This window comes from Ochotona curzoniae, unplaced genomic scaffold (genome assembly GCF_017591425.1).
Source record: "Ochotona curzoniae isolate NIBS_2020 unplaced genomic scaffold, NIBS_Ocur_1.0 scaffold_274, whole genome shotgun sequence".
Lineage (NCBI taxonomy): Eukaryota > Metazoa > Chordata > Mammalia > Lagomorpha > Ochotonidae > Ochotona > Ochotona curzoniae.
In genome coordinates this window covers 13,783,403-13,804,341 of record NW_024467101.1, presented here as the reverse complement: position 1 = coordinate 13,804,341, position 20,939 = coordinate 13,783,403, and the positions used below count along the sequence as shown (strand labels likewise).

At 53.3% G+C, this 20,939-nt stretch overlaps 2 protein-coding genes across 4 annotated transcripts in view; both read left to right on the top strand.

The window, feature by feature from the left end:
* Positions 1–8,249, top strand: part of TMEM233 (transmembrane protein 233) — a 42,469-nt gene extending 34,220 nt beyond the window's left edge. The window contains exon 3 of the mRNA XM_041003597.1: positions 8,096–8,249. Within this exon, the coding sequence (XP_040859531.1) occupies positions 8,096–8,249 (154 nt within the window). The remainder of the gene's footprint in view (positions 1–8,095) is intronic.
* On the top strand, positions 8,139–19,236 carry PRKAB1 (protein kinase AMP-activated non-catalytic subunit beta 1). 3 transcript variants are annotated; one of them, XM_041003693.1, is made up of 7 exons: positions 8,146–8,610; positions 11,473–11,636; positions 12,556–12,649; positions 12,822–12,936; positions 14,544–14,677; positions 17,941–18,009; positions 18,215–19,236. In XM_041003693.1, exons 1-7 carry the CDS (start codon positions 8,452–8,454, stop codon positions 18,290–18,292), a joined length of 813 nt encoding a protein of 270 aa, XP_040859627.1. In that variant the 5' UTR covers positions 8,146–8,451; the 3' UTR covers positions 18,293–19,236. The 3 variants fall into 3 exon arrangements, with proteins under 3 accessions (XP_040859626.1, XP_040859625.1, XP_040859627.1); XM_041003692.1 differs by lacking the exons at positions 17,941–18,009; positions 18,215–19,236 and having other exon boundaries at positions 8,139–8,363; positions 8,396–8,610; positions 12,822–14,590; XM_041003691.1 differs by lacking the exons at positions 17,941–18,009; positions 18,215–19,236 and having other exon boundaries at positions 8,139–8,610; positions 12,822–14,590.
* The last annotated feature ends 1,703 nt before the right edge of the window (positions 19,237–20,939 follow it).

The following is a 20,939-nucleotide window of genomic DNA, read 5'->3' as shown; positions in this document are numbered from 1 at the left end:
TGCAGGTGGCAGTGACCGAAGCCGGCGAGCCGTCAGCTGCTGCCGCCCAGGGTGCCCGTTAGCAGGAAGCAGGATCAGAAGCCAAGCAGCCAGAGTTCCAGCCAGATCCTGCAGGATGGGATGTGGGTGACCCAAGCGGCCACCAAAGCCACTGTGTCCGACGCCTGCCCCAGCCTGCTGCTGTTGACCTCGACTTTTAATCGCCCTGTGGCTAGTTCACAGGGTGTCTCTAAGATTTCGTTAGGACCTGGAACGTCTCCACAATGATAGAAGATTGTTCCCATCTCCCTGCCTTACCTACCCCAGGAAGGCGAGATAATCCCACGCCTGGTGACTGTGGAAGACACAAAATAGCTCCATGGGGCTTGTTCTCCCACGGAACGACAGCATCACAGTTTGCTCTCTGCCAGGCTCTGTGCCAAACCCTGGCAGGTGCCCTCAGCTGGCGAACAACATCAATACAAAACACAGCACCCCGTCAGCATCCACAGGGAATTGGATCCAGAAGCCTCTCTTGGGTACCAACATTTGCAGATGTCTGAGCCCCTTATCAAAAATAGCCCAGCACGAGACTACGTCTAAAAATCCAGAGAGTGGCATCTTGGGGGCAGTCTATCTTGGTACAAGACTTGATACACAATTCATACGTGGAATCCCTCTAGGATTATGAAAAACTACAGATTTTTTTTTTCCTTTTTTACACCAAAATACACTTTTCCTATCACTTTCCATACGCTTTTTGAAAGTACTGCCATGACTGATTAAACAAAACTTCTCCCAAACATTTCAAATCTTCCCTGGATGTCCCGCCATTCCTAAGCCGGTGTCGGTGTTGTTCAAGCAGCCGCTGTATCGTCGAGCTTAGGGAATAACGCAGTCCGGATGTGTCCATTTTTTTCCAGATGTGTGTGATCCCCAGTGAGTGGCATGCTCTGACCCGGAGCCCACAGCGCCAAGGGCTAACTGGACCGGATGGCTGCTGAAATCTGTTAGACTCTGAGCAAGGCTGAGGGACAAGGATGCTGATGTATCCATGAGCATAAGAATTCCAAGTGTGGAGATGCGAGACCAGTCCACCTGCATCTAAAACCCTCCATCCCTGCCCTGGGTCCCAGAAATCCCAAGCCGACGCTGGTTCACAGCTAAGCAAGAATACCCGAACTATCTTTGACACGTAACAGGAATGACTTAATTGTCTGTTACCCATTCTTCCTAATTAGTTATAAGCTGAACACACATTTGTGTGGGCTGAGCGTTTGGGACAGATTTGCATTCATTACAACACATCCTCTGTTTGCAATCTTATCAGATTCTTCACAAGCCCTCGCCCCTGGGTCTGAAATATTTTTTTCCAGTGTACAATAATTAATATCTGCAGGAAATGGAAATAAAACTATGTTCTTACAGGTGCTTGGGGCTGGCATTGTGGTGCAGTAGGTCAAGACGCCACCCATAGGAGAGCAACTTGGGGGTTCTGGCTGCTCCGTTTTCAGTCCGGTTTGCAGCTAACAGCTTGGGACAGGCAGAAGATGAGCCAAGGGATCGGGTCCCTGTCACCTACGTGGAAGCCGTGGAGGAAGTCAGCCTGGCCCTGACCTGGCTGTTGGAACCAAGGGGGAAGTGAGCCAGTTCACAGAAGATCTGTCTTGGTCTCTCCCTCCCTCCCCGTAACTCCTTCTAAATACATAAAAAAAAAAAAAGGAACATAAGCTCATGCATGTGTGTGATTTTTAAATATCTTCACATTTGGGCACGGCATGGTAGTCTAGCGGCTGAAGTCTTTGCCTTGCATGCGCAAGGATCCCATACAGGCACAGGTTCTAGTCCCAGCAGCCCCACTTCCCATCCAGCTCCCTGCTTGTGGCCTGGGAAAGCAGTCGAGGACGGCCCAAAGCCTTGGGACCCTGCACCCGTGTGGGAGACCCAGAAGAGGCTCCCGACTCTGGATCAGCTCGGCTCCGGCTGTTGCAGCTACTTGGGGGGTGAACCAGCAGATGGAAAATCTCTCTCCTTCACTCTGTGAATCTGACTTTCCTACAAAAATAAAATCCATCTGTTTTAAAGGATCTCAACATGTACAGCTTAATTGTACCCATTTATGGTGTACAGTGTAACCACTGAAAACATGAGTACTAACCAAGATGATTAACCCTTCCCTCTCCTTATCCTTATTCTGTGTTGACCACTGACTGACAGCTCTTGTCCCCCATTGACTCATATGACAGCAGGTGTGGTTATGCCATGTGTAAGCTTCAGAATGCCTTTGTTTGCAAGCAGCAGGAAATCCAGTCGACTTAAACAGCAGATGTGAAAGCATTGGTTCTCGTAATGGAAAATTCCACACAGGAGACAGCCTTGACAGCCACTTTGGCTTGGCCCATCACCAACTCATGAGGACGGCTCCGCTTCTTTCACTCACTCCTCTCTCCCCTTCACGTTCCCCTGTGACCCTCCAACAAACTCCCCTTGTGGGAGGAACTCCTCGGGCTGCAAACTTCCTCCTCCACATCCTGGGGATAGGAAAGTCTCTGTCCACCCCAGACCGACAGGCCAATGCCCCCTCAGCATCCTTACCATAATGTTCAGGTCAGAAGACTGTGGGTAAACCCAGAGCCACAGGCCTGAGCTCCACGCACCACCCCTCTGACACCTGCTGCAGCAAGAGGAACAGCAACGTCTAGCCAAGACCTGCCTCACTAGGAACTGGTCAGTCAGTACCACCTCTCATGCATTCCTAAAACTTTCCATGTGTTTTGTTTGAAAGCCAAAGAAAAAGATTCTCCCATTTCCTGGTTTGCTTCTCAGATGCTTATAAAAGCTAGGGCAGGACTAGGCCAGAGCTAGGAGCCAGGGACTCCAGCCACGTGTCCTCCACGGCTGTCAGGGGCTGGAGTTTCTGAGCCATCACTTGCTGCCCCATCTCTGCACCCAACACCCACCCACCTTTAACAAGAGCCTTTCTCGCCAGGCAATGCTGAAAGAGAACAACCAGGAGGACGCGCACTGTTGAAGGTGTGACAACCAGATCTCCCACATGTCACTGCGGCCATCTTCTTTAGATATTGTCAGGTCACATTCCAAATCCGACAGTGTATTCTAGGGACTCCATCATTCCCACTTTTCTGCACATACAACTGCATTAGTAGACATGAGTGGCTGTGCGATACCAGCACCACAGTGTCAGTGGTATACGAGCAGGTTGTGTGGCTCTGCAGAGATCATGTTCTTTGTGAACGTTCAACGTAAGAAACCAAAACGCCCATCCACAGACTGACTTCCCACACACGGCAGATGAACTCCTGTTCCTGTCTATAATGGCTAGGAGCTGCGGACCAAGTAGCTCCTGAAACTGAAGACACTCGAGAACAAGTGACGGCCAGGGACATGGAGCAGGTCAAGCAGGTGGTCCTGGTTTTTCATTCAAGGGTGTACCCCTCTACATAGCAGAGAGCTTCAATAGGGAGCAGGGTTCTTACTGGATTAAGAGATCATAGGTAGGGTGGGACCCCATCCCGGAAGGCTAGAACTTGAGAGAAATGCCAGGAAAGATGTGACAAGCACCTCAACACCTGAACTTCTCTCAGACTCTTGCCCAACTCCCAACCTGCATGGAGTGGAGCTCAGCAGGAAGGGCAACCTTAGAGCAACTCCGCTGCCAAGGGCCAAGGAGGCAGAGTCGGAAGTTCAAGGTCCCCAGGGCAGGCTTGATGGTGCAGGAGGTGAAGCCTCTGCTTGGGACGCCGTGCCAGTGTTCCTGGGAAGGCAGTGGAGGATGGCCCAAATGCTTGAGTGCCTACCACCCATGTGGGAGACCTGGAATAAGCTCCTAGTTCCTGGCTCTGGCTGGCCCAGTCCTGGCTGCTGTAGTCATTTTGGGAGTAAACAAGCAAAGAAAAGGTGTCTGCCTCTCCCTGAAATAAACAATAAAATTATGTAAGTCTTGGAATCTCATTGAACCTTGGGATAGTATGCCAGGGCTGGGCACCCAAACACAAGGGATGTTACCTCCAGGAAATAAACAGGGTGTCTGGAGGAAAGGGAATTTGGAATCTAGGACAAGCGGTGAGGGACTTTTCTGTTCCATATGCCCCCGTGCTATTCAAAGATTTTGCTTTGTTATTGTCCATTCTTTTAAAAATATACATATTTATTTACTTTATTGGAAAAGCAGATTTACAGAGAGGAGAGACACAGAGAAAGGTCTTCCATTTGTTGGTTCACTCCCCAAGTGGCTGCAATGGCCCAAGCTGAACCGATCTGAAACCAGGAGTCAGTAGTCTCTTCAGGGTCTCCCACATTAACGAAGGGCCCCAAGGCTTTGGGGCAATCCTCTACTGCTTTCCCAGTGGGGGTTGCAAGGCGAAGATTTAGTCACTGGGCTATCACATTGTTCTCGTCCATTCTTTTTCTTTAAGATTTTCATGGGAAAGGCAGATATACAGAGGAGGAGAAAGAGAGGAAGATCTTCTATCCACTGATTCACTCCAAGTGACCCCTGTGGCTGAGCCAATCCGAAACCAAGAGCCCAGAGCCTCTTCCAGGTCTCCCATGCGAGTGCAGGGTTCCAAGGCTTTGGGCTGTCCTTGGCTGCTTTCCCAGGCCACATGCAGGGAGGGGGATGGGTGGCTTGGATTAGAACTGGTGCCTGTGTGAGATCCTGGTGCCTGCATGATGAGGACTTCAGCTACTCAGTTTTGGGGGAATGACTGGACTGCTTTGGTTGCTCCTTCTCACCACCTAGTGGACTTTGGAGGCATAACAGCCACTGCTGTTTCCTGGGCGATCCCACCTTGGCGATGTTACGTGATGTTTAGTGAGTTTTGCAACAGTAAGAAACATCGATCACATATAAAGCTAATAGATAGGAAAATAAACCCTCCATCACTGATGACCACTCCAACTTTCAGATCTAGATGAGCCTGACCCTTGGGCCCACCAGCTATTATCTCCTGGCTGTCCCCAAAGATCCATCCATGCTGCCTCAAACTTGGACAACACTCTCGTTTCCTGCATTCTACTGTTGGCTCTGTGACTTGCTAGCTGTGTGACCAGTGCAGGCCCCTTAACCTCTCTGAACCTCAGTGTCTTTAAGTACTAGCCATCGTAGCTCCCGCTAAAACACAGGGGAACAAAAAAGAAACACAGGGGGAAAAAAAAAGGCCACAAGTCGTGGGGCAACACACTGGTTCAACCACCAGCACGGACATCCCCTACGGGCGCTGGTTCATGTCCCGGCTGTTCTACTTCCCCTCCGGCTCCCTGCTATGGCCTGGGAAGGTAGTGTAGGATGGGCCAAAGCCTTGGGATTTTTGCACCCACGTGGGAGACGCCAGAAGCACTCCCCACCTCCATATTTGTATTTTGCTTTTATTTCTTTCATGCCAGAAACCTTCTGAGCAGAAAACCAATGGAAGGAAGAGCTTCCTCCTCCTGGTAAACCTGCCTTCCCAATAAAAATAATCTACTTTTCAAAGATTTATTTATTTTTATTGGAAAGTCAGATGTACAGAGAGGAAGATCTTCTGTCTGCTGATTTACTTCCCAAGCGGCCGTACTGGCTGGTGCTAAGCCGATCTGAAACCAGGAGCCAGGAGCTTCTTCTGGGTTTCCTACACAGGTGCAGGGTCCCAAGGCTTTGGCCTGTCCTTGACTGCTTTCCCAGGCCACAAGCAGGGAGCTGGATGGGAAGTAGGGCTGCTGGGATTAGAACCGGCGCACATATAGGATGCCAGTGAGTGCAAGGCGAGGACTTCAGCCACCTGGCCACCACGCCAGGCCCAAATAATCTTAAAAAAGGCTGGGGGGGGGGGGTGGTGGCCAACGAAGCCGACTTCCCTGACAGTGTACACTTCTGAAATACACAAGCTTGTGTTTTTATTACCAAGTCCATCCTAAGACCGTGAGATGTGCAGTTGCACAGTCTGATTTCTAATTTCTAATAATTTCTAATAATTTCTAATAATTCTCACATGGGTCAGATGTTATTCCCATGCACAAACCCTTCCATGGATTCCCACGGACCATAAGACAAATGACAGAATGTTGACCAGCTATGCCAGCAGGACCCAGCAGGACCAAGCCACACAGCAGGTGTGGAAGTGAAAGCAGGGTTGAGCCAGGCTCCTGGTAGGGGCTATGCTGTAAGAGTCCTGGCTTGAGGATCTGGCATGGTAGCCTAGTGGCTAAAGTCCTCACTTTGCACACTCCAAAGGATCCCATATGGGTGCTTCTCCTAGGTCTCAACTTCCTGAAGCTTCATGTGCCCTTTAAGTTCGAATTTGGTTTTCTGCCAATCTGCTACAACTCCGTAACCCTGTCCCCACGTATCCACTGGAACCTCATGGCATCGTGTCAGGCAGCCCTATCCAACAACTCCTCGCGGGCCCTTATCCTTGCCCACCCCTGCACCCACCAATCCCCTGAGGCCCCAACCATCCTATCCACCAATCCTTCATGGCCCCCTGATGCCCAGCCATGGCCACAAGAAGGGTCTTCCCCTCCCCCTCTTCGTCTGGCTGTCCCCCTCTCGCCCCTGCCCTTGAGGTCACCCTGAGGGTTTGCCATGGCCAGTGTTCAGCACACAAGGAAGTTTTCCAACTCCGACTCTTCTCACGGACGTGCAATCCACAAGTCAGATCCAGCTGCTTCTACGTGACAGCCAAGAGACCAAAACACTCAAGATGAGCAGTCAGAGCACCACCAAGACACAAATGTCCCTTCTGGAAGGTTCCGTGGAGTGTACCGGAACTGTGGGGCAGGCTCTCTACAGATGAGCAACCTCCACTCCTCAGGATCCAATCTCTACTTCTGCTGAACAGAAGGTAGGCCAAGCCCAGTCCACACACGGCCTTTGCACAAACTGGAGAAATTAAGAAAAAAGCTGGCCACCCCCCAGGCAACACTGTCCAGGGACTGGGCTCAGGCTCATCTCTCCACGCCCACGTGGCCCACAGAGCCTGAAGCACAGGTTCTCCCCTCGTTGGGCCACCCCAACAACACCCTCAGCCTGCCATGGCCAGCATTCGGCACCTGGGACTCACACCCGCTTTGTCACCTCACCCAAGCCACAGCCGACATCTGGAAGCACGCTGCACACCAAGACGCCTGCACAGCCCAGATAAGACCCCACAAGCTGGCAAGCTGGACACTGCTTCTCTCTCAGGCTGCCTGGGAAAAACCCAAAGTCCATGGGGGCCTGGTTCCCTCAGCTCCCATCAGGAGCCACAGACAGACAAGCAGCTCACAGCACACTGTGTGGGTCACCCCCTCCTAACCCCTTGGCTTCCTCCATCTGGGGGTTCCAGTTTTACAGTCAATTCAGTCCCCACAGCCAGGGGCTTCAGGAACTCCCTGCTGGCTCCCTGCCCTGGCCCAACTTCTCCAGCTCTGGGCTTTGCTGACCTCTATTTATTCCATTTTTTTTTTTTTTAAACTAACCAACTTTCTGGATTTTGCAGACTGTCCCTTCCTTACGTCATAACATCCAAGACTCCATCACTTGTAAGAAACATCCAGTTTCAAGAGATTAAAATGCAAAATAAAAAAGCTCCAGCCTGACTATGCACTGCTAGTGGACACGCTCAGCTACGGTTTCCCAGCAGGAAAACTGCAAAAACAAAGCTTTTTTTTTTTTCTTTACTTCGAGAGAAATTGTCACCACACCCCTCCCTCCCCGAAGCCTTTCACCACCTCCTTCCCACTTCCTCAGAACAAGTTTGCTGCTTTGCAGGTTTCTAAATCAACGGTCAGTGAACCAAATGCAAGACCTGATCTAGCAAACTTGTCTGTGACAAGAGAATATTTTAGTATTCTGTGAGCACATTTCCTACAGGGCAAATGCCCCACATCTAATTACAAGATACATGATTTTTTAAAAAAAACTCTTTCTAACACGCTTTGGAGCATGAATAGGGTTTTCCTGACAGAAGCCCACTTCGGACAAGTTCAGCTATGAGCAGCCCAGACCTCGGGCGCTCCGGCGCGCCGCCTGCCGGCCAGCCACAGCCTACGCACACACACGCAGCCCCCGCCCCGCCGTGCGGTCGACTGCGCCTGCGCACCCTGAAGACCCCCCCCACCACCGAGGCCATCCTAGGCCGGAAGCGGAAGTGAGGTCGAGCGAGTCCCTCGTTGGACCCGCCGCAGCCATCTCCCCCATCCATACCACCACTACCACCGACTTTCTGGGCCGGGAGGACGAGCGGATTCGCCGGAAGCGGAAGTGGCTGGGGGTATTGGGGGTGTGGTGAGGGCTCAGTCCGGGTTCGCTTCCCGCGTCTGAGGTTCGAGGCTCTGCTGGGCAGGGCAGAGAGAAAGCGCCGTCTCGAGACCTCGCCAGCAAGGCCGTGGCCCCCGGGGTCGTGTCCCTGCGAGTCCCGCCACCCCCCGGATCCCTTCCCTGCGGCGTGAGGCTCCTGTCCGCCTTCCCCACCCCGCAGACCCCCACGCGCCATGGGCAACACGAGCAGCGAGCGCGCCGCGCTGGAGCGGCATGGGGGCCACAAGACACCCCGGAGGGACAGCTCGGGGGGTACCAAGGACGGGGACCACCGGCCCAAGATCCTGATGGACAGCCCCGAGGATGCCGACCTCTTCCACGCCGAGATCAAGGTGCGGGGCTCGGGGTGGGGAGCGGCTCCCTGAGACCTCGGGGTGCGGGTTGTTGCGGGGAAGGAGCCCTCTGCCGGGTCCCGGCACCTACCTGCCCTGTGGCCCTGGAGCAGCCCACCAGCAAAAAGGGACCGGCGGGAACCAGCCGTCCTGAGGGAGGCGGAAGGCAACTCTGGAACGGGGCTTTATATTATTAATTAATGAAGACAGCTGAGCTGGCAGTAATTGCGCCCCAGCCGCCGGCTGTTCCTCTTAGGGGTAATTAATCTCACAGCCGCGGGAATCCTCGCCTCCCGCTTTGGGCCCACTGGAGCTGTTGGAACAGGTGATGACTTTAAGAAATGTTGCCTGTTAGCTCAAAGTGAGCACCGCTGACCGTGGCGATCACTGGTGTTTCGTGAAGCCTGAGGCTTCGCCTCGCTTACCGAAAGCAAGCATGGAGAATTCCCTGGGTTTTGGGGGGAGGTCAGTGGGACGGGGGAACTGTGGTTGTGAAGGAGGCCCCCGTGGGGTTTGAATGTGACTTGCTGCTTGAAGCGGGTCCACGTAGACCCCTTGGCAGTCCCATTTGGGCCTTATGCCACCATCTGCTTTCCTTCATCACCAGCCCAGCTGCGTCCCCTCTCCATCTCCAGCCTCGTTCCTACCAGCTGCCTTAACACGGCCGGTCCACTGTGACTCTGGCAGCTGATGTGGGTCTGGGGTGGCTGGGGAGAATGTTGTTGTGGTCCACTCGTATGCTCCTGGTCATCAGGCCTGGCCAGAGGGCCCGTTAGGGGGGATGACATGAATTCGCACCCTTGCTTTTGAGCCTTAACTCAAAAGAGTTAGAGTCTGCTGTCACCTGGCCCTGTGTCCTATGGCTTGAACTGGCTTTCTCAACTGGTTGCATTCCCGAAAAAGTTGTGTGCAAAAAGTGAACTTTGAAGTCCTGTTGACTCAACAGCCCTTCCTCACCCCATAGTACACTGGGCCCCCACCAGGTGGGTGATGGCACCCTATCAGAGGCAAAGCACGTTGTGCAACAAGTACCAGTTGTTGCTGAGGGCCTTGCTAGGCGTCTCGCAAGCGGGTGGGCTGGGAAGCGTAGCTTGTTGTGACCTCAGCAGTTACTGAGAGGCCCTGTGGCCGGCCACCATGGTCGGGCTTCACTGTCAGGCATGCACTGCATCACACCGTCCGCGGCCTGAGAGTCTGCTCTTGCCTCTAACTGCAGGTCTTGCTAGCATTCAGCAGGTGCACGCATCTCACGTATACTCAGGTCAGGGTGAGAAAAGAAAGTTCCAGAAGCTCACAGCGGGTGGGTCCCCTTCAGGACCTCTCCCATCCTGCAGCTGCCGCCCTTGAGAAAGTTCTGACTTGTGACTGGGAGAAAAGTTTTTTATAAAGGAAAAAAAAAATTCAACTGCATTTATCGCACCTGGCCAGAGTTAGATGTTCTGATTCCGGAATACTTCAGGGACGTGTGCTGGGCTGTGCTGGTGGTCCGTTAGCATGTGCTCCAACACAGGACCACTCTGTCTTATTTATAATCTTCTGACTGGTTCCAGAAGAAGCATCCCCATCTGTGAACAAACTGACAAGCTCTGGGCTCTGGCGTTAGTCCGAACGCATGTTCATGTACTTCCAATGTAGCTTAGTGAAGGAAGCAAAGTGACATTTGTTAAGCATCTTGCAGGCAGGTTTTATGACTTGCCCTACGGTTCTCATGTAGACCTCTTTTTTTTTTTAAGATTTATTTTTATTATTTTTTTATTGGAAAGGCAGATATACAGAGAGGAGAGACAGAGAGGAAGATCTTCCGTCCGATGATTCACTCCCCAAGTGAGCACAACGGCCGATGCTATACCGATGCGAAGCCAGGAGCCTCTTCCGGGTCTCCCACGCGGGTGCAGGGTCCCAAAGCTTTGGGCCGTCCTCAACTGCTTTCCCGGGCCACAGGCAGGGAGCTGGAAGGGAAGCGGGGCTGCCGGGATAGAACCGGCGCCCATATGGGATCCCGGGCGTGCAAGGCGAGGACTTAACCACTTGCGCCACCGCGCGGGCCCTATGTAGACCTCTTTTTAAGATTTATGCATTTGCAGGCCCCTCATCCTCTGAGCTACTCCCCCAAGTGGCTGCATAGGCCAGGGCTGTGCCAGACTCAAGCCAGGAGCCAAGCACTCCATCAGGGTCTTCCATGTGGATGCCCTGAGCGCAAGGACTTGGGCCATCCTCCACCACCTTTCCGCTCACATTAGCCGGGCCTGGAGCCTCGGAGACAGCGCCAGGATCCCAGGCAGCGACTGAGCCCAGTGCACCACAGGGCCGGCCCTGAACGCAGACTGCTAACAGCCGTGACAGACGCTAATTAGGGGCCATTCGTGCATGTCCCCATCACTTCACAGAACAATTTTTTAAAAGATTTATTTATTTTACTTGAGTTATAGAGAATTAAAAGGAGAGACGGGCATCTTTCATTCATTGGTTCACACTCCAGATGACCTTGACAGCCAGAGCTGAGCTAGTACCAAAGCCAGGAGCTTCTTCTAGGACTCCCATGTGGGAGCAGAGGCCCAAGACGTCGGGCCATCCCTGCTTTCCCAGGCCATTAGCGGGGGGACTGGATCGGAAGTGGAGCTGCCAGGACTCGAACTGGCAGGCTTAGCTTAAGCTGCTATGCCAAAGCCCCTTTGCACAACATTTTACGTAGAGTGTCTCTCAGTCTTCCCATTGACCTTAAGAATCCATTTTACTATCTCCATGTTACAGGTGGGGAAACTGAGGCACAACCAGCAAGCCTGACTGAATCTAGGTAGTGGCAGCTGCTGTCAGGGAGCTCCTAATGACTTCCTGTCCCTGAGAAAACTGCTCTGCCCCTAGGCGCCAGAGAAGGAAGAATTCCTGGCCTGGCAGCATGACCTGGAAGTGAACGACAAAGCACCTGCCCAGGCCCGGCCCACGGTGTTTCGATGGACAGGTGGCGGAAAGGAAGTATACTTGTCTGGGTCCTTCAACAACTGGAGCAAACTGCCTCTCACAAGAAGGTAATTCACCAGCTGGTGCTCGTCCTGCGCTTGCCTGACCCCTAGGTGCACTTGGTATGCTGGTTTCTAAAAGACGTGAGTGGAGTAGCAGAAGGGCCACCACTTAAAAAAATACAGAATGAGAAAATGATCTCACTTGGTACATCAGAGGGTCAGTCCCAACCTCAGAGAAGCTTCTGCTTCTTGGTTGCATGTCTCCAAGGCCGCTGGGGCTGGAGCTCTGGCCTGGGGTCTCCCGTGGGCTGCCCTGCTCCTCAGCTCCCAAGGCCCGGTTCTCCTGTCGGTAGGAAGGGAGCTGTGCTTGCTTCTGACCTTGAGCGCCCGTGCTCCTGACTGGAAGGTACAGGCTCCGCAGGCCTCGTCACTTCCTGGCACTTCCTCAGGAAGCCAGGCCAGTGTGGCTTCCTGCAGCAAGTTGTCCAAGAGAAAGCATGAGAACTGGTGGTGAGGTACATACGGCTGGTCACGCCTGCTTGAGTGTCCAGGGTAATGCTGGGCAGCTCAGTCCCAAGTCAGGAGCAAAGCCACGTGGAAGAAGGTTCCTGGAATCCTTAATCCCATCCCAGCCCCAATAGAATCAATGGCAAAGGATGGCTTGGCTCTTGATCTGGGGTGGCCGTCTTTGGCCTCCGGGGCCTCAGGGCTGGAGGGGCACCAATGCCTGGGGGACATCATTTTCACGTTAGGAATATGGTTCCCTAGCTTTGGAGCAGATCATGTTTTCTGGAAACCCTCCCGGCCGCTGCTTCCTTACTGCCCACCCTTCTAGCATGAGACCCTTCAACTGCATTGCCCCATTGCTTGAAACCGCTGCTCCCCCTGCAGCTGATTGAGGCTGAACAGGGAACTTCTTGTTTTGGCCCATGAGTTGTCTGGGTGGTCCAGCCAGCTAAGAGCTCTGCTTCCCCCTTCTTTGCAGCCACAACAACTTTGTAGCCATCCTGGACCTGCCAGAAGGAGAGCATCAGTACAAGTTCTTTGTGGATGGGCAGTGGACACACGACCCTTCTGAGGTACCCACCTTGCCCAGGCCTACGGGGCCAGTTCCCTGTGTATGTGTGACCGAGCTAGATGGCAGAGCCAGCATGGACTGTGGCCTGTGTGACTGGGAAGAGCAGGGTGGCCGCCAGGACCGAATACTCCACGGACCTGCCATGTTGTAATTTCTGTGTGTCTCTCCCCCAGCCCATAGTAACCAGCCAGCTTGGCACAGTTAACAACATCATCCAAGTGAAGAAAACGGACTTTGAAGTGTTTGATGCTTTAATGGTGGATTCCCAGAAGTGCTCCGATGTGTCTGGTATGAACGCAGTTATTCTATACACACATGTGCACGTGGGGGCTCTGCCGTCTAGACGTACCCTCCTTCCTCTCTTTCTTGCTTTCTTGCTGAAACCACCCCAGCAGGTGGATGCTTATAGCCATAGAACGAATCCTTGGCTCTGCCCGGTCAGGTTGCTGGTATTTTGCCCCAAGGGAGCCATGAGTCACGGTGCAGGAATGGACACGGACGGCAGTTCCTGGGACAGAGCCAGCGCTGGGCTCAGGCTTGGGGCTAGGCTGAAGAGGCCCTGGAGAAACGTGTGGGTTGGGGCCTAGCCAACTCGCGTCCCACCTGTGCCACCGGGAAAATTTCAACCTTGACAGGTGGCAGGCGGACACCTCCGTGACCTCAGCTGTCCCTTGTGTGTTCCTTTAGCACCAGGGCAGAAAGGGGCTCACATAGGAAGCAGGCTGTGCACCCCAGCTCTCAGCTGGGGAAATATGCTGCCTCCCACAGTCTAAATCCAAAGTTTCTACCCAGACCCCCTAGGTGGGAAGGAACTGCCAAGACTCCTGGCTAGAGTTCAGGCAGGAGGTGTGCACTCTGATCTGTAGTGAACTTCCTCTCCCTGGCGCGTGTGGGAGGTGGTGAACCCAAGAGGCTGGCAGCCCAGGCAGAAGTCAAGGGAGAGAGACAGTGTCCAAATGTCCTCCCCTTCTTAAAGACTGTAACACCAGGCCACACATCAAAGCTTACAGTCAAATGTCTTGCTGTGCACGAAGAAAACGGGCCCCTAGCTGCTGGTGGGCTGGGGTGGGCCAGCCAGCAAAGAGCCTTGCCGTCTGCCGCTGGGCCATCACAGGCGCTCGTCTGGGCAGTCACCTTCTTCAGCTGTCCCACGTGCCGCTTGTGGTTCTGGGTTTTGCTCTGCTTTTCCCAGTTCCCCGCTGTGATGTGACTGGCTCCTGTGAGGGGAGGAGCTGTCCCCTAGAGATGAGGTTGGGGGGCTCGGGTGAGCCAGAGTGCACTAGACGCTCTCTGGGTGGTGGCTCTGCCCTCTCCAGCTGGCCAGAAGTCACTAAGTCAGCTGCTTCCAACAGCTACAATTCTAGAAGCTTCTGAACACATCTGTATATCAAGATAGGAGCTTGAGCATGATGGACTCCAGGATTCTTTTAGAAAGCAGCTTTTCCATTTTGGGTTGGTTTTATTTTTCTGTGGGGAAGGTGCTGTGCCTTACGCAACCTGTTTTCTCCCAGACAAGGAGGCAGCTGTGTCTGCTTCATTGTGACTGGTGGTGGTTGCAGCTTGAGCTGAGCCCCTGAATCTTCTCCCGAGGCCTCAGTGCTGTGGCGTTCGCCAGCCCAGCCAGATGCAAAATGGAGGCGTTCCCGAGCTGTGGAGGGGGGCGGGTGTCCGAGAGCCACAGCCTCCGGGGGGTGCGCACACCTTCATGCACGTTACACAATTCCTGAGGCCTTCCTCATTTCCTCTGTTGTTTACCCTCAGAAACTGTATCCTTCTAGAAAGTAGGAACTCTATATTGAGACAAGCAAAACTAGGTGACAACACTGTGAGTTACACAAGACTGCCCCCAGGACTCAGCATTTTCAACAGACGTCCTGTCCCCCATCTGTCCACAGAGCTGTCCAGCTCCCCACCAGGACCCTACCATCAGGAGCCCTATGTCTCCAAGCCGGAGGAGCGCTTCAAGGCCCCACCCATCCTGCCGCCACACCTGCTGCAGGTCATCCTGAACAAGGACACAGGCATTTCTGTGAGTACCGGGGCACCTGCTCTGCCTGCTGTCCACTGCTCCGGGCGGCCACTGCATGAGCCAGCATCAGCCACCCAGCTTGCCCCTTCACAGTGAGCTGTGTAGGAGTACTCCACCTCAGGCTCCCACACCTTAGAATTCAGTTTCAGCCACTACATTGCCTCCAGAAACAGTGGTGCCCCTGGATCAAAACCTGAGGTATCGGGCCAGTATTCTCCCCTGGGCAGTTGATAGTGCTTGCCAACAGCCAGCGTGTCTCCTAGCTCCTGGCAGGCAGCCAGCTGTCCCCTTTGCGCTTTGGCTGTGTAAATGCACAGGGGCCTGCTTCTGAGGACCTGGACAGTCGGGACAGCCCTGGTGAGGACATCACTGTTGTGTCATCCCAGGACCAAAGGTCGAAGGGCAGAGAGCCACACACTCCAACACGTCTGCTGTCGGGTAACTGACACGGCCTCCTTGTAATGCCAGTCCCTTAGCGAGGGCAGTAAATCATTAGGCCTCGTGTCTCAGCCGTGTTGTGCTAAAGACCCAGTTCAAATACACGCACTTGAACCTCAGCTAAAGTGACCATGCAGCCCCACCCAGTGCAGGAGGTGTGGGCCAAGCTGAGCAAGATGTATCCCGTACAGGTGTCCCCACACAGATGCCTGCAGGGCTGCCAAGGCAGAGTCTCAGGGTTTGTTCACCACCTGCCCTGCTGGGTCAAGCCCTGTGCAAGCGGAGGGCACTGGGCAGGGACAGCACCACAAACAGGCAGCGGGTGAGGGGCTGCGGGGACACTGACCTCTGTCCTAGATGCACTTGGGGGAAAGTGTCTTTTGTGTGTTTGTGTGTGTTGTTCGTTTGTTCTTTAACATTTACTTAAAAGGCAGAGTTATAGAGAGGACGGGGGGGACAGAATTTTCCCTCCACTGGTTCACTCCCCAAAAAGCCACAGTGGCCAGGCCTGGGCCAGACCGGAGCCAGAAGCCCAGGGCTTCTGGATCACGCACATGCATGCAGGGGCTCTAGTACTTGGGCCGTCCTCCACTGCTTTCCCGGGCCACAGGCAGGGAGCTGGATGGGAAGTTGAGCAGCTGGGACCCTGAACTAGCACCAAAAGGGGTGCCAGTATCGCAGGTGGAGGTATAACATACTGTGCCACATTGCCAGCCCCATGTAAGCCAGTGAGGGAGTTTCCTGTTCTGTCCCCACCTCACAAAAGCCAGCATCACTAACTGCCTTCTCCAAAGGAGACTGATTCTGGAGCTAGACCAGCTGGGACTAGAGACCAGGCAGGGAAGGCCGGGCCCCTCTGTCCGAGGCAGCCCTGAGCGCTGGCTAGATGTCGGCACCAGTTACAGTTGTAACTGACTTAGTGCACGCACAGCAGTGCTGTGGACTCAAGACTGCGAGACCCGCATTTAGGTGAGGGGAGAGTGGAACTCGGAAGGTCAGTAGCACCTTCTGCCTGAGCGGCTTCCAGGCCTGTAACTTGGGGGCCCTGCAGGCATCGGGCTGCACGGCAGAGCTCCTGGGGGTCTGCTCACGCCCATCTGACGACCCTGGACTAACAGCTCATCACCAGCAGCCTCACACAGTCACAACCACCATCCTTCTTAGATCCCACGCACCAGCGAGCACATGGAGCATGTTTCTGGGCCTGGCTTGCTGAGAATAGTGTCTACAGGCCCTGCACGGTAGCCTAGTAGCTAAAGTCCTCATTTGCATGCACTGGGATGGGCTCTGGTTCTAATCCCGATAGCCCCACTTCCCTGCTTGTAGCCTGGGAGAGCAGTCGAGGATGGCCCAAAGCCTTGGAACCCTGCACTCACATGGGAGACCCGAAGAGGCTCCTAGAAGAAGCTCCTGGCTTCAGATTGGCTCAGCTCCGGCCTTTGCGGCCACTTGGGGAATGAATCAGTGGGCAAAAGATCTTCCTCTCGGTTTTTCCTCCTCTTTGTATGTCTGACTTTCCAATAAAAATAAATCTTAAAAGGAATAATAAAGTAAATGAATAAAGAAGAGTGTCTTATGCTGTCACAAATGGCAGGGCTGCCTTCCTTGCTAACACGGAACACTGCGGCGGCGTGTGTGTGTTAACGTTTTCCTGTCTGCCCGTGCGCTGTGGGCTGGCTCTTGGAGCGATCATGAGTAATGCTGTAAAGAATACCAAGTTCAGATGTCTCTCACTGACATCATTCCTTTGGCTGTGCTCCGTGGGACCGCTGGGTCATACAGGGGTTCTTGGAACAGCACACTAAGAGAACAGATTTAAGTGATCATTGTGTGAGGTGGTACATATGCTAACATTCCACGTGGCCAGTACGTAACACACACACACGTAAGTACTTTAAAACCTGTCATACATAATAATTACTCTTATGTAATTTTCTAAAAGAAACTAATTTTTTGAGCGGCAAGAGGAGAGGACCCAGCCAGTGACTGATCCCCTGAACACCCTCAGCAGCTGAAGCCAGGAGCTGCTAACTCCCTCTGGTCTTCAGGGTGGCAGGGACCCACGCCCCGTGCCCTCCCTGCTGCTTCCCAGGGCTGTGTCATCAGGAAGCCACAGTCTGAGCAAACAGGACCAAGTCCAAGCACTCCGGCGTGGGACACGGGTGTCTTAACTAAGTCACATCCCCGTTCCCTGTACATACAACCTGTCAGCTTCAAAGTTAATGGAAAAACAAATCTTGCGGGTTCACAGTAAATGGCTGAGACAGTGTGCAGGGCAGGCAAGGGCCCAACTCTGTGCTCTCACCAGACAAACCTGCAGGCGTCCCTCCAAATACCTGCTGGGTGCTGACAAAATGATACCCTTTTTTAAGTTATTTGAATTAACATTCAAGTTAAAAGTGTACAAAAAGAAATATAGGTTTCTGGCTTCTGTCTTCAAAAAAAAACAGCCAACACCCAGTGCCAGTCTCCTGTGTGAGCTTTGGTGGCTCATTTCATCCTTCAAGTTCATGGTCGGAGTCTTACAGAGGTTGGACATCAGCTGGGCTTAGTCTGGCGTATTTCAGTGGTCACTGAAAGTGCTTCCCAGCCAGTTCCCTGGCTCCTGCCTGTGCCTCAGAATAGGATGGTGGGAGAGGCACAGGCGGAGGAGCCCCAGGGCTGCCCAGCAGCTCCTCTGGCAGGCGTGCGGGCTCCCTCCAGCTTATAGAGCATGACTGCCCCCGAGGACAAGCCTTTCTGCTGTGCCTGCTGTGGGAGGATGCCCCGGGAGACCCTATTGTTTCCCATCCCATGAATGTTCACATCTGCCTCTGTTTCCTCAGTGTGATCCAGCCTTGCTCCCTGAGCCCAACCATGTGATGCTAAACCACCTCTACGCGCTGTCCATCAAGGTAAGGGCCCATGCAGGGCTGACTCTCGGAGTCTGCGCCAAGGACTCCCCACTCCCCCAGCAGTAGGATCACCTGGGCCAGCTTCTGCTGGCTCAGGTCCTGGGTGGGCCTAGGGATCCCTGTCAAGCCTCTTCAGGAGTCCTGCAGACTGAGGTTGAGCCCACAGGCAGCCCTGCCTTTGCCAACTGTCACCCTTTTCCTTTAGGATGGCGTGATGGTGCTTAGTGCAACCCATCGGTACAAGAAAAAGTACGTCACCACCCTACTGTACAAGCCCATATGATGAGCCAGGAGCTGGTGGTGGGCTGGGAGCAGTCTACACCACCACGCTCCACATATTCTGGCTTCCCCGACCGAGGGACGGACCACACATTGCTCATCGTGCACGCTCTCAAAGACACTTCACACCTGCCCTGTGCTCCCTGAAGGTGCAGTCTCCCAAGGCCTCCTGGTGTTGTGGGCCTTGGGGGCCCCGAGAGACAAGTGAGTTGGGGGCATGAGGCTGTGCAGCACTGGACAACAGGTGCAGTTCTGAACATGGGGCCTCTCAACCTGCTCGCAGAGAGCCCCAGCTGAGTGCCAGCCACCTGCTGGCCAAGATTCAGGAAGCAGGAAGAGAGGTCACACAAGGCTTGTGCCGCTTCCTGTCCTGGTGCCTGTCATGGCCTGGCTGTGGGTGCTCAGTCATGTCACTCTTACCTATCCTTCATAATCAAAGCAATACGTCGGCTCCCTTCCTGTACTCACAAGGATGCGATTTCTGTAGAAATTCAAAGCTGTCCGATTTCCAGATGAAGTTTTACAATCATCTCTTCTACTATGTGCACTAAGAACTTTCTGTTACCAAAGGCGGCTGGGCCTGCAGCCCCAGTCAACTTGGAAGTCACCAGAGCTAGAATCTAGATTATGGGAGCTGCTCAGCAATAATCTTAAGAGAGCTGCCAAGCCACACAAGCCACCCCCTCTCATGACAGCTGTGCCACCCCACTCGGCGCCAGGGCCCTAGTTGGCCATGAGAGAACCGGGAGCCGCACCCGGGCACCCTGGCATGGCGCCTGTCAGTAGCAGCTCCTGTCCCCACTGTTGGCATGGGTGTGGTTTCCACTATGCACTCGGTAGACCGGAGTTCTGGATACCCTGCTTTTGTTACTGTTTTCAGAACACTCAATTGTTTTCATCTTGACATACAAGTTTGAATAAAGTTTGTAAAGCAAATTTGAACATGCACTTACAGGAAGCCTGATTTTATTTATTACCATCCTTGTGGCAAGTGCATAAGGCTGCCCCTGGGCCACACATGGCCATAACCACACTTCATGACAACTTCAGCAATCATGAAGTGAGGTAATGGCCTAGCTAGGCTGGCAGCATCCTCAGATGGGAATGTTTGCTTGTCTAGCTCCTTAGGGAATCAAGGATCGTGGACCTGGCTGGTGAGGGCAGAGCACTCATGGAATTGGCTGGAAAGCACTCTGTCCCTCCTCCCAGAGTGAGCAAAGGTTACCAGTATCTGCACCTGCCATTTCATGGGCATCAGGACACAGTTACAAATGAATTGGGGGCAGCATTCCAAGCAGGGTTGTGCTGCTAATGGCACTAGCCACTTAGAAATTCCTGGAGTTACATGAAGGAAACACAACAGTCCTGGTTAGAAGCAGCTGTGTTGTGACAGTGCTACTGTGGCCCCACCTGTAAGAGGAATTGAAGAATCTGGCCTGAATCAGCTCAGAGGGAGCCCCTGGCCTCAGCAGAAATGTGGGAGGTCAGCAAGGCCAGTATGTGATGGCTGTACCCACAGTGCAGAAGACAGTGTCAAAGTCAGAACTTGTCTTCTCTCAGAAGCCCCTTGAGTCCTGGGGCTGCAGCCAAGGCACAGGCAGAAAACACTTGATGTGGGCATCAGGTGGCATTCTCCACACTTGTGTGTATATTTAAACTATATATATTTTTTCAAGATTTAAAAGGTAGGGCTAGTGTATTTGTGTAGCAAACTAATCCTCTGCCTGCCAGCACTGGCATCCCATATGGGTACTGGTTCATGTCCAGCTTCCAGTTCCCTGCATACGGTCTGGGAAAGCAGGGGAGGATAGCCTCTATACCCACATGGGAGACCTAGAACTAGCTCCTGGCTCTGGATCAGCTCAGTTCTGGCTGTGGTGGCCATTTGGAGAGTAAACCAGCAGTTGGAAGATCTGTCTCTCCTAGCTTCCATTTGCTGGTTCACGCTCCAGATGTCCTCAGAGTCCAGGCCAAAGCCAGGAGCCCAGGGCTGCTTGAGGATTGCCTGTGTGTGCAGTGGCCAAGGACTTTGGCTGTCCTCTGCTGCTTACTGAGCATACCAGCAGGGAATCGCATCAGGAGAGGAGCACCCAGGTCTCAAACTGGCACCCACAGGGGATGCCAGCGTCCCAGGCAGTAGCTTTATCTGTTATGGCACAATACTGGCCAGAGAACCCATTTTGTTTAGAAAGCAACACACACGGAAATTCCTAATGGCCTGGATGGTTGCCATAGAGCTCAATTAAGGCATGTACCCGGGAAGCCAAAGGAAATGGAAATGACCTTACCACAGAGGAACAGGAATGGCCCACTTTGCACGAGTCCCAGGCTCAGCCACCTGTCACGTTAGGACACCCCGTGACCTAGGTAGCACTCGCTCCATTAGCATATGGGTGAAGAGTGGTTACACGTTAAAGCTTAACTCAAATAGCTTTTGAATGAAGATAGATCTCTCCCTCCAGAAATGTATATGCAAACAAATTTATGGAGCCAAAGGCAAGGCTTAAAAATTACTGAAATGAAAAAAATTTTTTTTTTACTAATATGTAGAACAGGATTGAAAGGTGAATGCAGTATCCCTTGGGAGCTGTGGTGGTTGTTTCCAGGACTCCGTGGGGTCACCAAAATCCAGATGCTCCAGTCCCTTCTGT